The following is a 16,845-nucleotide window of genomic DNA, read 5'->3' as shown; positions in this document are numbered from 1 at the left end:
ATCTGCCCAGTGGGGACACAGACCGCAATAAAATATGACAGAGGTTCGAACTCTTGCACACTGTACCCAAAACCAAAAGAATATGGATTTGATACATGCACTGTTTAAATTTCATCCAGTTCTAGTGGAACCAGTTGAAAATTGCATAGTTGGTGGCACTGTCGGCCCCTTTCTTCCTGCTATCATTTGGCTAAAATATCAAAAGACCCGGACAAAAAATTGTTGGCTTAACAGCAGCTGCTTCGAATCAGCCGCCGTTTTGGTATTTTGACAGCTGCCGGCTGTCAGATTATGATAGCCAAAGCAGAAAATGCTTTCATCTGTGCTGTACAGCATGGATGAAGGAATCTGTTCGATTTCTGTTTGTGTTCAGCCTAAAGGCTAAAAAAAATAGTCTGACCAGACTTAACATGGCTTCCATAGAGGTGCAGAACAATATTTTAAGTCCTTTTGGGTCTCCAAAGTTTGCCCCTTCCACTTATACTGTAAGGAAACCACAAGGTCTGCCCTGTTTACAGATGCTGAAACTGATCTCCAAAATATGGCCCTTCTACAGATACAGTAAGAGATCCATTAAGCCTGTCCCTTCCATAGACACTCAGGGATCCACCAAGCCTGCCCCTTTCCCCCACATTGTAAGACATTCACCAGATCTACCCCTTCCACAGGCACTGTATGGAATCTCGTCCCTTTGTTTGATGACAGCAAGGAGACTTTCCCACTGTCCAAATACACTGATCAGTGCTGGCGCAGATGAAGCTGCAAAAATCCAATAATGTGGTTGTACGGAAATTGATTGGTAGATGGACTTCTGTACAATCACCCTGCCCTTACATGGATTTAAATTCGGACCTTCTATGCCGAACCGGCTAAATTTCAATGCATGTATTCCTGGCTTAAGAGATCTTCCAAGTTTGCTCCTTCCACACACACACTGCAAGGGATCCACCAGGTCTGTGCCTTCTACAGACACCATAAGGGTAACAGAAGTAACAAAGTGGTAGGCTACTCAACGTTCTGTCTACCCAAAATGAAATAGTCTTGGGCAGTGGACTTCCTAAGTCTTTGTGTCTGTGTACTATTCTGTGCATAAATCTGTCTATCTCTGTGTAGATTGTGTTAGTGTTAATAATTGTAGCTTTCTGCCCGATGAAGTCTATCGTCCAAGGATTTTCTTTATTGATGGCCTGTGTTGTGCGGTATCAGCATAATAATGGTTCAGAGAGAAGCGATGGCATCTCTGAAATTTAGGAGAGCTGTCAGCTGAGTTTTACTATTTACAATGCTCGTAGGAAGCTGCCTTTGTTTTCTGTGAGTATTAAACATGTCATATTTCTTGTAGGTGATGACACATCTCCGTGTGATTAATGAGCGGATGAATCAGAGCTTCTCTCTCCTATACAAAGTCCCTGCTGTGGCTGAGGAGATCCAAGATGAAGTTGGTAAGTGAGCTGCTTGGTGGGTATTAAAGTACCCAAAGGAATGTGTCCTTGTTACCCATGGTAATCAATTAGAATTTCCCTTTCCTGTTTGCGAGGGAGGTTAAATAAAGGAAAGAAAAAATAAACTAGATAATTTCCAGGAGTAAAAAAAAAAAAAATTATTTCATACACTACCTCGTGCGATATCGAAACCTCGTCCTTTATGCTTTAAAGCAGAGCCAGCTCATCCACAAGGCAGCCTAGGCAGTGAATATGCAGGAAGCCCATGTACGAATTCAGTTGGTGTCCGATAGAGCTGTGTTAGTATGATATGCAGAAGGGTTTATCTTCTCTGTCTGTTTCATTTCTTATCAATGTTAACTGAAAGGATGGGGGGGTCCAAATCTGCTACATTACCTAGAACCCCAGTCTGTCTTAATCTGTCTCTGCTTCAAGGTGATCGGTTAAAATACTGCGAGAACCCTCATATGTAAGCTGCTGTTCTGACTTTTGGGGCTGGATGCCATTTGCTATTGCAGCACTGCAGTCGAAGAATCAAAAATGTCACTTGTAGGACAGATAGATACCCTATAAAGTAAACCAGTTGTTAAAAAAATAAGTGTCAGCACCACACACTGTTTGAACTAGGGCTGCAACTAACGATTATTTTCATAATCGATTAGTTGGCCGATTATTGTTTCGATTAATCTACTAATCGGATAATAGCCTTAAAAAAAAAATTGCATTTTTTTTTTTTTTTGGGCCAATTTGTTGTTGGGCAGATTACAAAACACAAATTGCCACAGAAAAACATTGCATGCTTTTCTGCAGCTTCTCCATTGAAGTATATTGAACCAAAAAAAAACAAAATAGCCCTGTTTGGCGTTAAAAAGTCCTTGCCCTTTCCAAATACGCAGCAGCTGAAAAAAAATCATGGATGTGAACGTGTCCCATAGGAAAACATGTAAATGAACTGCAGTGTGTTTCTGCAAAATTCACCAAAAACAGAGGTGTGAACCCAGCCTGAGATGTTTAGTAACATAATGGGGTTAAAAAAACAAAAATAAGTACAAAAAAAGCAAATCGCTACTGTAAGGGGTTCGTTTTTTTACTGTGGGACAGTGAAAGTGATATTTACAGTAGCAATTTGCTTTTGTGTACTATAAAGGGCTAATTTTAGTTTAACCCCATTATGTTACTGGCCGATTAATCGATTATGAAAATTTTCATAATCAATTAATTCCATAATCGATTAGTTGTCTCGACCCTAGTTTGAACCATGTAAATTAGACTGCTTGAAAGAGACATTGCTTCCCATGCAGGGCAAAGTGACAAAGTCTCTAGAAAAGTTTTTCCCCCAACTTTTTATTCTTTCCCTACTTGCGGTCCTTCACCCCTTGTTCCCGCTCCATTGTCCGTATTAAAATCAGCTGTATCCGTGACCCAGGGAAGCAACAATGCCACTTCCCTGGTCATGTGGCAGTGCTCGGGCCAAGCATTTGGGTAGTGGATCTGAGCGTTCTCACCAGGGAAGAGGTTACATGCCCCCCCATACCCAGAATGCTCGATATTTTGACATGATAGAGACTGCTGTGGTGGAGGAGGGGAAGAGGGTGCTGGTAAGAAGTGTATAAAGGAACTAGGGTGGCCTTTTTAAGGGCACTTCCACTTTGCCTTGTTATGGGTAAGGTGACAATAATGACATGTTTGTTTCAGTAAGCAAAAATTGTGCCTACACTAAAGCACCCTTCCTTACCATAACCATTCTTCTCCCCAGCCAAATACTTAACACTTAGCCACTAATTATAACCTTAAAGAGGAACTTCCCCTCCCAGTTTGAATTTTTTTTTTTTTCGTTCCATCTTGTCTTTTGTACTGGGTTGTTAATGGAAAAATATACTTGCATGCTCCGTGAATCCATTGTTGATCTGTTGTGATCCACTGCACTATGTTGCTCATCAGGTTCTGTGCCGCCATCATCATGAGAAGCCAGCTGTCTCTTCTGGGTCCTTGCTGCCGGCTGTCCCCTCACTGTTGATGTGCTGCCAGGTCCTTCCTCCTCCAGCTCTGTAAGTTTCAGCTAATGCCACCTGGGATTTCTGGCATAGATATCCCAGGAGGCTGCAGGGACAAGCTGACATCTTTCTTATCTAGACAGGAATGGGAGGCATTGTGGACCTTAAATACAAACAGAAAAGATACCTAGGTGTTCACATACCTGCAGCAGCTGTCGTATCCCTCTGCTAGGACCAAATGTGAACCACGCCAAACCTCCCCACATGTTCCCAGTGGCCTTTCATTGTGTTGATCTGCCTAATTGGCTTAGAGGAATATTTGTGAGACTGGAGAGGGCAACCAGGCTCAAGAATAGAAGGTCTTTTTTTTTTTGCCTTAACTAATATTCCCGTCGCGTGCTGAAAATGTGACTGTCACATTGGTTGTGCTCTCAACCAAACTGTCAAACCATCAAATGGCTGGTGTCATAACTGATCACATGTGCAGCATCATGGAAGTTAAATATCAAACAGAGGCCAAGATGGCAGCTTTCTTGGCTGAAATCGATAAGAGAGTTTATTTCCGCTTTAACTCCTCTTCCCCCAGCAGTTACCCCTAAACTGTCACATTTATTGTCACTTAAAGCAATATTAATGGCAAGAATTTTTTTAAATAAATAAACCTGTTATACTTGCCTTCTCTGTGCAGTGGATTTGCACAAAACTGCCCCGATCCTCCTCTTCTTGGGTCCCCTGCTGGTGCTCCTGGCCCCTCCCTCCTGCCAAGTGCCTTCAGAGCAAATTGCTTTCTATGGGGGGCACCCAAGCAGGCTTGCTCCTGAACTGCTGCTATGTATGTCCATTCATAAACGGAGCCGCGTCTTTGCCTCGCCGCCTCTCTGTTCTCATTGCCTGGAATTGACAGGGAGGAGGGAGTCCCCGGAGAGCCGAGGTTCTCATTAACATTGTTGGATTAATATGGGGCTCAGGCAAGTATTAGGGGGGCGGTTGGGGAGCTACACAGAGAAGTTTTTTTTTACCTTCATGCATAGAATGCATGAAGGTAAAATAACTTGAGCCTTTAGAACCACTTTAAGGTGACAAATACTTTATAAATCCTGGAACGTTGCCCAATCCCCACATTGCCTGTGCCAAATCCTCCCAATGTCAGACTATCTGCACCAAAACAAAACATCTTTAGAGAGCAAGTTAAAAAATATCCAAAAGATTTCTCTTCCACTGGAATTAGTAATTGATGCAAAAATTCTTCATTTACTCGGTCACATGAAACACTGCAGATTTTTCTGCATGGGATAGAATGAGACAACCTTGCAGCTTCCTGCCTCTTCCATTTACATATAACCTATAAATCGGACAAGGACAGCGAGATGAAGTAATTGATGGCTAATAGGCTCTGCGTGCCAACATTCAAGAAATGACTGAGCTTGCCAACTTGTAGCAGAATGTATTTGGCCTGTCCCATATAATTATATGGATATGGATGTAGCCATTACATCATTCTCTAGAACATAAAGCAAATAACTGGGGAGTTCCCCTATGAGAAGAGTGATGCCTGTATTATGGCCCATTGAAGACAACACACTTTACAACTGAGAACTCTCACTTCCAACAAATATAGGAGACTGCCATGGGATTTAGCCAAATGTTGCTCCCGCAAAACTCAAATATTTTCATGGAATTACCATTTAAAGAGACCGTGAACCTAAAACTCAGGTTTCCTTACATAACACAAGTCTAGAACGTTTGTATTGCTGGTACCTGGAGCTCACAGTGTCCTGGAGAGACCTTCTTCTGATCATCATCATTGTCCGGATAGCTGCTAGGTACAGCACTATTTTCTACATTCTCTTGGAGACGAGTTATCAGTCAATGTTCTGAACGAGTGTTGACTTTTTTTAAAGACCTATTTAGATAACTATATATTTATTGTTATAGATAAATATACACTCACCAGCCACTTTATTAGGTACACCTTACTAGTACCGGGTTGGACCCCCTTTGTCTTCAGAAGTGCCTTAATTCTTCATGGCATAGATTCAACAATTTTTTTTTCTTTTAATAATAAACATGTTATACGTGCCTGCCCTGTGCAGTGGTTTTGCACAGAGCAGCCCAGATCCTCCTCTTCTTGGGTCCCTCTTCTGTGCTTCTGGCTGGCTCCTCCCTCCTGTGCTGCCACTGACACTGTTGTGTCTCTGCCAATCAGGAGGGAGAGCCTAGTGGACATTGCTGGACAGAGATGGGACTCGGGTTAGTATTAGGGGACCGCCCCTCGGTTCCCTAAAGCCTCATACACATGATCAGTCCATCCGATAAAAAAACGATCGTGTCAGAACGCGGTGACACAAAACACAACGATTCGCTGAAAAAAACGAAGTTCAATGCTTCCAAACATGCGTCCACTTGATTTTGAGCATGCGTGGATTTTTAACCGATGGTCGTGCCTACTAACGATCGGTTTTGTCCTATCGTTAGGAATCCATTGGTTAAATTTAAAGCAAGTTGGCTTTTTTTTAACCGATGGTTAAATAGCCCCTATTTTGCCAAATTTCGGGCTCCAAGGACCTTTTAAAGCCATTGCCTGCAACCTTCTCCATTTCATGGACTGAGGATTTCCAGGCTGGCTATCGGTTAGGCAGATTTATCTATCTGCCCACTACTGTCCAGCCCTCCCTATCTAGCATATAATCCACCGTTTGATTATACCCTTGGACCAGATATTTGTTTTGTTGCTTACCAGCAATTGACTGCCCTACCATCCTATGCAACTTTGCCCTCGTTTTAATGATACTTTCCCTCCAGTAGGCTGGATCAGTGTTTTTCTGAATCACAGCCATTGTTGGGTTAACGTACGACCAAACGTTGCTTACCTTCAACGCGGCCCAATTGTTACTGAAATATCTATGCTCCTGAGGAAGCGCTATTCCAAAGCGCGCAACATGTTACACTACTCGGGTTACACATTATATAACTATGTTTATGACTCTGCTTTATATCTAAGCCTTTGTATGTTGAGATCATATAATTATTGTGATAACCTGTGTAGAACCAGCTATTCATTCAGTTTATTTTGTGATTTTATGTTTATAACTGATTTTATGATATTTCCATACCAATACATTTTCTAGTTTTTTCATACTAATTGTACCGTGTGCCTTCAAAGCCCAAACCATTAGTTTTCATTCAAATTCCCTCAATATCGGGGCGGTGGCACACCCTAAGACCGGTGCATTCACAGTATCACCTTGCGACTAATGCACGTTAGGCCCTTTTCTTCTCAAATACCTTGTTAATGACACCCCCATTTCAGCTTGCATATCGCACTGCAAACTGACAGTTCAGACATGAATCCAATCGCATGGGTGTGAACACCTATGTGATCCGATTCTGGTACGGACCAAAAAAAGGGTCCTGTGCGAGTTTTGTCTGAATGTGATGCAATATCAGCCATACTACCTGTATGATTGAAATCGCATCGCACAGACATTGCATGTGATTAGCGGTACGAATCACATGCGATCTCACAGAGCGCGCTGTGGGAACCGGCACTATGTGACAAATGCTGTAAAAAGGCACACACTGCCTCTTCAAAAATGCCAGCTCTATTTCCCCCCCAACACATCACCTCTTTGACAGACCAACCTTTTGTTCCTCTGTCATGTAAACAGCATTCAGACTCTTTTATTGTTTCTTATAGGGTGCCGATCCCTATTATATCACAGAATGGCCGCAGGCAATACTTTTTGATTTCAACTGGCAATCCCCTTAAAGCATGTCTTTTAAATAAATTCATCATAATACACCTTGACATGTTTTATTTAGAGACTGGCTTCCCCCCATCATATTGTTATTTCTATCCCATTATACATATGGTGTGATCATTGTTTTTATTGCTTTTTGTATCTCACACTATATCATGCCAGCGCCCCGAGCAAAGTTCCACATTAACTGTCCCTCGTTGAATCACCAGCTCATTTTTTCCCTTTCACGTTCCACACACAAAGCTGATGTACATATTATTCCAGAAGTAAGCAGAATGACGGAGCTGTTTTGTGGCTATAGTGCCCTCCTTACACTTCCCGTGTCATTTATTTGTGTACATTCAGATGTGATTATGGCTTTTGCTGTCTGCTGTCTCATCTACCTTCATTCCAAAGGTTCTTGGCTCATTAGGAGCTCTCTCTCTGCTCCTTCTCTGTGGGATCCCGCTGATAGAAAATTTACTTAGCAGAGCAAATCTACACTCGCAGCCTCCTTGGGTTAGTCATTAACGTACAGCAGTTCTGTGAAATTAGCCATTTTATTTTTATAGTCGTACCCCAGATAATGTCAAGTTGTTTTAAGGAATTCATTTCTTCAGTTAAAGTCGAATATTGTATGAAAGGGGGGCTGTCACTGCGAATCGGAGCAAGAACCGCAGCTTGTTGTGTACTTTCACAGTTCCTGGCAGATCATTCCTTACTCTTGGTTATTGGTACTTGGTTTATCATTAAATGTAAATTCAGTTGTGTAGACAGGATAAAAAAAATCTCTTTCACAAGGTTTTCCCTTTTCAAAGATGTGTTTAAGATCAAACCTGTCATTTGAAAAAAATAGAAGGCACCATTGTGGATCCCCTTGTACAAAATGTTAATTCCTAAGTGCTCATTTACACTTGCTTTGGCTTCAACAAGGCTTTGGACAGATCTTGCTTTTGCTTTGGCTTCACTTCAAAAATTATACCCATGTAGCTTCAGTGTGCTTCAAACGTATTCTAAGCCTCCATAGAAGTCTATGGCAAAGCTCACCTGAAGCCCCACCAAAGCCTCACTGAAACTCCACCAAAGCCTCATTGAAACTCCACCAAAGCCCCACTGAAGCCTCATTGAAACTCCACCAAAGCCCCACTGAGGCCTGATTGAAACACCACCAAGGCCCCACTGAAGCCTCATTGAAACCCCACTGAAGTCTCATTGAAACTCCACCAAAGCCCCACTGAAGCCTCATTGAAACTCCACTGAAGCCCCACTGAAGCCTTATTGAAACTCCACCATAGCCCCACTGAAGCCTCATTGAAACTCCACCAAAGCCCCACTGAAGCCCCACTGAAGTCTTATTGAAACTCCACCATAGCCCCACTGAAGCCTCATTGAAACTCCACCAAAGCCCCACTGAAGCCTCATTGAAACTCCACCAAAGCCCCACTGAAGCCTCATTGAAACTCCACCAAAGCCCCACTGAAGCCTCATTGAAACTCCACCAAAGCCCCACTGAAGCCTCATTGAAACTCCACCAAAGCCCCACTGAAGCCTCATTGAAACTCCACCAAAGCCCCACTGAAGCCTCATTGAAACTCCACCAAAGCCCCACTGAAGCCTCATTGAAACTCTACCAAAGCCCCACTGAAGCCTCATTGAAACTCCTTTGAAGCCTCATTGAAACTCCACCAAAGCCCCACTGAAGCCTCATTGAAACTCCACCATAGCCCCACTGAAGCCTCATTGAAACTCCACCATAGCCCCACTGAAGCCTCATTGAAACTCCACCATAGCCCCACTGAAGCCTCATTGAAACTGCACCAAAGCCCCACTGAAGCCTCATTGAAACTCCACCAAAGCCCCACTGAAGCCTCATTGAAACTCCACCAAAGCCCCACTGAAGCCTCATTGAAACTCCACCAAAGCCCCACTGAAGCCTCATTGAAACTCCACCAAAGCCACACTGAAGCCTCATTGAAACTCTACCAAAGCCCCACTGAAGCCTCATTGAAGCCCCACTGAAGCCTCATTGATGCACCTATGAAACTGGCAACAGTTCCAAAATGTGTCTCCCTACCTCCAACAGTTGTACTGAGGTAGAGGAACAAAAAACAGATTCCAAGTGATAGTCTGTCCAAGGAGGCCGTGCACACTACTGAAATGCAGAAGGTGCCGTTGTGGATTCCCTTGTACAAAATGCTAATTTCTAACTAACAATGACCCTCTGGATAATATTGAGTTATTAGGGTCTATTCATGAAAAGATTTCGCATGCGATATGAAGATCAACGAGGTGGAGGTTTGTGAAATAAATCTGTTGTGACTAGCCAACATCCCTAACGAAACATGCAAAGTTTCCCCTCAAGGGCAGGGCTTTATAGTCATAGACTGTAAAACCACTGGTAGGGTAAAAAATAAATAAATATTTATTATACAAAATTCAAATAAAGAATCAGAGTAGCAAAAAAACAATAGTTCATAAAATGAAAAAAGATTGTCATAACATCATTCATAAGTATGTAATGCATGGACATAGCCAAGCATATATGCACTGATGGTATAGACATGCAGTTAAAACTGGTACATATAGATCCTACGCGTTACGGAGAGAAACTCCTTCAGGGAAAATACAATATGTGACATGGATTGTAATCTAGAATAGAGAAGTTATTTTACAAAAAGCATTCATTTAATCAGCATAAAGTCCATCAAATGGCCGAGGATGGATCATAATAAGGGCAGGTAAGTTTTGTGGCTGTATACTTACACACAGAGCGCCATGCATCAGAGTCCAGAGTGAAATAACAAACAAGACCATAGAGGTCTCAAAGAAAGAGACCGATGGTCCACGAAAAAGAGAAAGGAATTGAGGCCCAGAAAAAGGGTGTAGAGAGTCAGCGCATGGATCACTTGGGAGCAAACCAGGACTGCATCAAACTGAAGCTAAAAGAAGAAATATACATTAAAATATCAAAACCTTGTGTTTGTATAAGTAATCTCAAGGCTAGAGTTAAACCTCATTTATATTCGAGGTTAACAAAAATAGTAGTAAAGATGTTGCTCAAAAAACATCTATATGTACCTTAGAGATGGTTCCGTGTAGCTTGGGGAGAGGCAGACGATAGTGGGAAGATCTTGAGTGTGATCGCTTTAAATATACTAACTCGCAGAGTTTTGTCTCTGCATAGAGATAACGTATCAGACCGCAATCCCATACAGGGATCCAAGTGACAGAGTCCCAGTGAAGCGGCACCAACAGCCCACTAATAGGCTCAAAATTAAGCCTCGAAATCTATACATAGAAAAGAGGAAAGGAACGCATGCCAGGATGAATATACATATTATACCTCCAAATGCCAAGAATGACAAAAAGGGGAAATGGGAAAACTTACTATACCTGGGCTGGAGAGATCGTTCCTCTGCTGCCTCCTCACGGACCAGGAGTTCACTAATTGAACCAACCTCGCCCACACACGTGTTGGTGATCGACACCTAACACCGCCGAAAGCTAGGGACGCGGTCCCCCGGGTGCACGGCGCATTGCGTCTCCCCCTGCCCAATACCAAGATGGCGGATCGGGAGGTGTGACATCATGCGTTGCGCTTCCACTGGAACGCATGCGCGGTATCCCCGGGAACCACAGTATGCGATCTGGAGATGGATGAGAGATGGAACAACCATCAATCAACAGCCGGGAAAAGGAGTCTGCGAAAACAGACACAAGACCTGGCGCCAGTTACAACTGGGATAGTGGGACATCGGTGGAAAAAGGGAAAAAGCCAGGTCACTGTAAAAACAGAAGACCAGGTATGATGTACCCACAAAAAAACTGGGGGTTCCGCAGGGGAATGCAGGCCAGACAAAAGATAGCGAGGAATCTCCCAATGGGAGACCCCCCCCCCATAAATCAATGTCGGACCAGCCTACTCGTGGTGGGATTGCACTCAGGGTAGACCCACACATACGCACACCCAAAATAGGAAGAAAGAATGATAGCATGTGAAATAAATGATGAAAAGAGAGGAATAAAGAATAGAAAATGAAGTAAAATGAAAAAAGGAATAAGAAATAGTGAAAAAGTAAAATTGAATAAAAAAAAATGAATGAATAAATAAAGGTGAGAAAATGAACATAGCAGCCTGGACAAACCAATACATTGCGACATGTGGCAACGCACACAACCAACAAAATAGGATAATTCCAAAGGGGCACATCTGGAAATGACAGCAGAATTGTAAGGTTGAAAGATTCTCTAGGTACATTATATGCATAGAGGGGATCACAAAGAAACAGGGGGGAGGTGCTGGTTATCCTTAAACAGGAACTGCCATGGACTTCACCTCTACATCCCTCCAGATACAAACCCTTCAAGGAAGGGCCTAAAGTTACCTGCCTCGTTAAGGCCTGGAAAAATAGTGGCTTGGAGAAGGAAAATCAATTTTAGCTCCCTTTGTAATAGTATTTTGTTCCAATCACCCCCTCTTGCACTGGGGTGTATTCTATCAAGAACCATGAACTTCACCCCTGAGAAAATGCCGTTGTGTAGGTCTGTAACATGTCTTCCCAAGGGGAATTCAGGGTTGCACCCTTTTATACTCCAAACATGTTTTGTCATCCTAGACCATAGCTCAACCTTGGTTTTTCCCACGTAAAATGAGCCACAGTCGTAGAGCAACAAATACACTACACCTTTGGTGTTACATTTGGCATAGTGTGATGCCCTAAAAATCCTACCATAGGGTAGTGTATGTGTAGGTCCAACCTGTATATACTGGCAATAGTTATCGGCGCATGCACTGAAGAAACGGCCTGCTGGTGACAGTCATCGCAGAGAATCAATTGGTGTTATATAGGAGTGTTCCTATTTTTCTCCTGCCTGATACACAGGCATGTGGGTAAAATTTATACTGTCATTATATGACACTTGACCAGCATACCAGGCTATCTCTCTCAGCTCTGGGAAGTTTTTTCACTTCACCTTTCCCAAGGCTGCAACAACAAGTTAGGAAGAGGCTCTTTATCCCATGCTGTACCCTAACACAGTTATGTTTCTCCTCCTTTGCATGGGTTGGCAATGTAGATTATGCTGTTCATCTGCTTAGGGTGTTTTATATTGTAAAACTGTTCTAATTGGTATAGGACCAATCTCAATGACAATATATATAGGTACTATAGGATGCGCTAAAAAAGTTATGTCTCCTGTAACTTCCAGATGAATTATTCCAAAAGGAACAGAACTATTCCGATGATGTGCTGTCCAACATGGTCAGTGAACCCAGAATCAGCTATGGTAATGATGCCCTCATGCCTTCACTCACTGAGACCAAGACCACAGTAGAGCTTCTTCCAGTAGATGGCGAGTTCAATGTTGATGATCTGCAGCCATGGCATCCATTTGGTGTAGACTCCGTGCCTGCAAATACTGAGAATGAAGGTAATCTATGGCTTCAAGGGGTCGTTTTAGGCTTTTGTTGTAGATGTGCATGTTTGTCAGAGATCGCTGCACGTTATGAAATTCCTACTATTGTTATGCTGCAAATGTCCTGCATGATTATAACTATGGAAACATTCTACTGAAAATGACATTTAGATGCCCCTTCTTACCTTAGATTGTGAACACCGTGTTCATGATTCTTTTCAAGGAGGTTCAACAGAGAAAAAGGATAACCAAGGGCCCTGGAAAATCTGAGCCCTTATTTGAAAACAACCATTGCGAAGCAGGCTGGTTGATAAAGGAGACACTTTTTTAGTAGTTCATTTTTGGAAATATTTATGTTGGCAACTAATAGGCATTCCATCCCAGTGTGGATAATTTCACATAAGGACTCAGACTTTCCACAGCTTTGTAGCACTTTCTTTGATAACCTCTTTAAACAATAGTATAATATATATATATATATATATATATATATATATATATATATATTTATATTTATATTTATTTATTGTTTTGAGCAATTACATGGACATACAAAAATGTTACTGGCAAATTTAAAGCGGTGGCTCACCCTCATTACCAACATTTTACCATTAAATTAGGCATAGTAGCGCGAGCTACAGTTTGCCTGTATTTATTTTTTTAGCCCCGTACTCACTGTGCATAAGATAAGATTCCGACTCCCCGCGGGGAATGGGCGTTCCTATCCAGAGGGAGGATGATTGACGGCCGGCTATGGCACGTCACGCTCCCCGAAGATAGCCGGAGTAGGTCTCGGCTCTTCACGGCGCCTGCGCACAGACTATGCGCAGGTGCCGTGAAGAGCCAAGTCCTATTTCGGCTATTTCCGGAGAAGCGTGACGTGCCATAGCCGGCCGTCAATTACCTTCCCTCTGGATAAGAACGCCCATTCCCCGCGGGGAGTCGGAATCTTCAATACAGGATTGCACAATGAGTACGGGGCAAAAAAAATAAATACAGGCATATTGTAGCTCGCGCTACTATGCTTAATTTTATGCTAGAAGAAAAAAAAAAAAATTATTTTTTATAGGGTGAACCCCCGCTTTAAACAAATGCTATATGTTAAAATATGTAGAAATTGTAAAAAAAATAATATATAGTATAGGTACCTATACAATGTTCATGGTGATCTCTCTGAGCATCCATGTCCATTTGTGCCACACTTTATTGAGCGGAATTCAGTTGTCATTTCATGAAACCCATTAAAATCTTTCGAAAGTCATAGAATTATTCTCTTGCCATCTAATATTAAATAACAATTCTGAATAATCAACCTCTTGCAGACTTAAAAGCTCGTAAGGGTAAAAATTTGGGAGCTTTTGTTGCTGACAAGTTTTTAAAGCGTAAGATTCCACAGCTGTCACTCTAGCTTTGTCACCAACTAGAAAATCTGTCACCTGTAAATAGCATGCCAGTTGGGTGGTTTAAGTTCAGAGTGTATGGTTTTGTTTCATTGACCGTAATCCACTAGGTTGTGAAGCCAAAATCAGGATGGCAGCCTTGAAGGTTAAAAACTATTTAGGAATTAGTTCCCATTTGTTTTCCTTGACAGGTTGACTGTAAATTAAACTTGATAGGTCCTTAAAATACAGGCAAGCACCTAGTATCTAAAAAATCTGTTTCTTTGTTCCTGGGATGGAACTTCGATTCCAAGCTGGTGTAGTATACATGACCTCATCCATTGTCCAAGTTTGTGCTAAACCCATCAAAACTTGTGCCTAGCACCCACCCTACTATTTAACAATCCAAAGCTAGCGCCTTTCCTGGCCATCTTGCTTTCCGTATCGGACTGTTAAAAGTTAAAGGTAGGGCTTAAAACCCACGGGGCGCTTAGCACCAGCATGGGCAAACTTTGAGGCCCTGTGTTCTGGCATAGATGGGGACCCAAGGTCCTCCTCGGATACATGAGAATTGATGATACCTTGGTACTGGCCTAGATTTTTATTTGGTTAGTTTACACATTTTGTAGGACCTGACAAGTTCATTTTGTTAGAGGATACAATGGAAGAAGATAGAAAAATGCTCATGTACACTTACCTTAAAAGTACATATACACAGAGTGAGATGATCGCCCTTTAGGTGGTCGTAACAATAATGCATATTTTTACCTTTAAATCTGTGCCGGAGAATAAGGATGACTACCAATTATGTCCAACTATCCACAACGAGTAACCACATTTAAAGTTTAGCCCCCTCAATTTCCCTGTGCAGTAAACATATTTTGAATGTTTTATCATGTGCCTTTCAACAAAAGCTTGGATGAGATGAATAGATATAATGTCCAAGTCAGACGATTCCCAAGCAAGATCTTTCACTTGGGCAGAGCAACACTGTCCAATTGTTATGCCCAGATTTAATGGATGCACATATGAATAGTCATCAATTTTGACTGTATATTGGGCATCTTATCTCTACTTTACTTTATTTGATCCACATATTCCAGTCATGTTGTTGTAGGTACAAAGCCTTCGTACCAGCCTGTGCACCTCTTCCTTCTGTCCTGTCTGTCTTGCAAATTAACCCAAGTGACATGTAAACTTCTGTCCTGTTATTTTTTGTCTGTCACTCCGATCCTCTGAGCCAATAATGTATTGCTATTTTTGTTTATTTGCTTGTTCTTTTGTTTTATTTTTTATTGTTTTGCTGCACGTGCCCAGTTGAACCAGTTGATGCTCGCCCTGCTGCAGATAGAGGACTCACCACACGGCCAGGTATATAACTTGCTTTGCGTTTCACTGTCACTCCTTGGCATGATGTAAAAGTTGCATGAAGTATTTTGACAAATTTGTGCTGACCTTTTGTGCCTTTTTGTGTAGGTTTCCGTAAACCCTTTGTTTTCACTTGTTGCATTTTGTCTAAAAATAATTTACCATCATACATGCTTAGGAAAACATATTACCATCCATTTGGCTGTAAATGCATTCTTCGGTTTTTTGCACATGGGTCGGGGGAAGGACAGGTGCAGCGTCCAGTATCAATGTCTATGGCAGGCTGTGCATGACCGGGGCTGAATGCTGCACCAATGTTTAGGTAGGTCCTTGTGTGTTTAGGGACAAAGGTCCGGAATACCGATTTTTCTCCATTCTGGACCCTAATCCCTTAACGCACAGGGCCCTAAATGTGGGTACCACTTTGTTCAGTGTTCAGCCTCAATCAGCTGCAGCCTGCCATAGACATTTACAGGCTGCCTGCAATGGGACTGGCGCTGCACCAGGATTGTCTTGTGTACAAGGGGCATTAATCTCTGTTATTTGTATATGTTTTATGGCATTGTATTGATGGTACACAGCTAGGTTTTCATATAGATCATGTGTCATTCTTTCAAGATTTCATCTATAAAATTATGAGTTATTGTCAACACCACTCACAAAGTTATCTTTGTGTCTTTTTTTTTTTTCGGAAGGTTTTAGCTTTCCATGTTATGTCGTCCTCTTATCCATATCATTTTCACTCATTGTGGCGTTTTTTTACTAGTCCAGCTCAGTCAACCTTATTTTTCCAGCCCAAATTCTACAGGGATTTTCTATTTCCTATTCATCCTTTGCAAGGTTGTACTGCTTTTCCGTCCCACCTTCAGAGAGTTTAAGTCCTTCCCATCCACCAACGTCTGAACTCCTAGGATTGCCTAGCCATCTCCACTAGGTTCTTATGTGTGAATAAAGTAAAGTTCATCACCTTGCACCCTAGCTTCTGGAAAACTTGTCTAGGCAATGGTGACCTAACTGAGCCATCTCCTGCAAATCCTGGGGATGACTGAGCCCAAATTACTTCAAAAAGTCACTTGTGGGAAGTGCTGTAATGACTTCTCACATGATTGACTCCTCAACATTTCCAGGAGAGAAAGCCCAGGGATGTCCCCTTTTCCTGCAAGAAAAAGGGGACATCGAGCTGATGGAAAACTGAATCAGCCGCTTTTGCCCCCTTCACAGCCCGGCACTCCAGTGAGTGCTGAAGGCACACATCAGAGAGTATGTGAATGACGGCCACCAGCAATCTGCAAACTGAAGAGTGAGAACCAAGTGATCAGCGGTCTTTGATTGCTCAGTTCTCAGTCTTAGAAGCAGTATCAAGCTGATGATGCGTCCACCTATGTGAGTATTTTTTTTAAGAGCCCCCATACTTCTGTTTTCATTTGGAGGAGACTACAACAGCAGAGCCCCTGTTAGGCTTTTACTACTATCTGGGGCTTCAGAGAGCATTTCCCTAACCTTCTTA

General features: G+C 42.3%; 1 protein-coding gene across 4 annotated transcripts in view; it reads left to right on the top strand.

Annotated features, from left to right (window-relative positions):
* Positions 1 to 16,845, top strand: part of LOC120927870 (amyloid beta precursor protein) — a 344,594-nt gene that overhangs the window by 310,609 nt on the left and 17,140 nt on the right. For 2 of the 4 annotated variants that reach the window (XM_040338833.1, XM_040338836.1), the window contains 3 exons: positions 1,343 to 1,442; positions 12,385 to 12,606; positions 15,288 to 15,341. In XM_040338833.1, coding sequence (XP_040194767.1) covers positions 1,343 to 1,442; positions 12,385 to 12,606; positions 15,288 to 15,341 — 376 coding nt within the window. The remainder of the gene's footprint in view (positions 1 to 1,342; positions 1,443 to 12,384; positions 12,607 to 15,287; positions 15,342 to 16,845) is intronic. The other 2 variants (XM_040338835.1, XM_040338837.1) reach the window with 1 other exon arrangement.

The sequence above is a fragment of the Rana temporaria genome, chromosome 2 (assembly GCF_905171775.1).
Source record: "Rana temporaria chromosome 2, aRanTem1.1, whole genome shotgun sequence".
In the NCBI taxonomy this organism is placed as follows: domain Eukaryota; kingdom Metazoa; phylum Chordata; class Amphibia; order Anura; family Ranidae; genus Rana; species Rana temporaria.
This window is presented reverse-complemented; position numbering and strand designations above follow the sequence as displayed.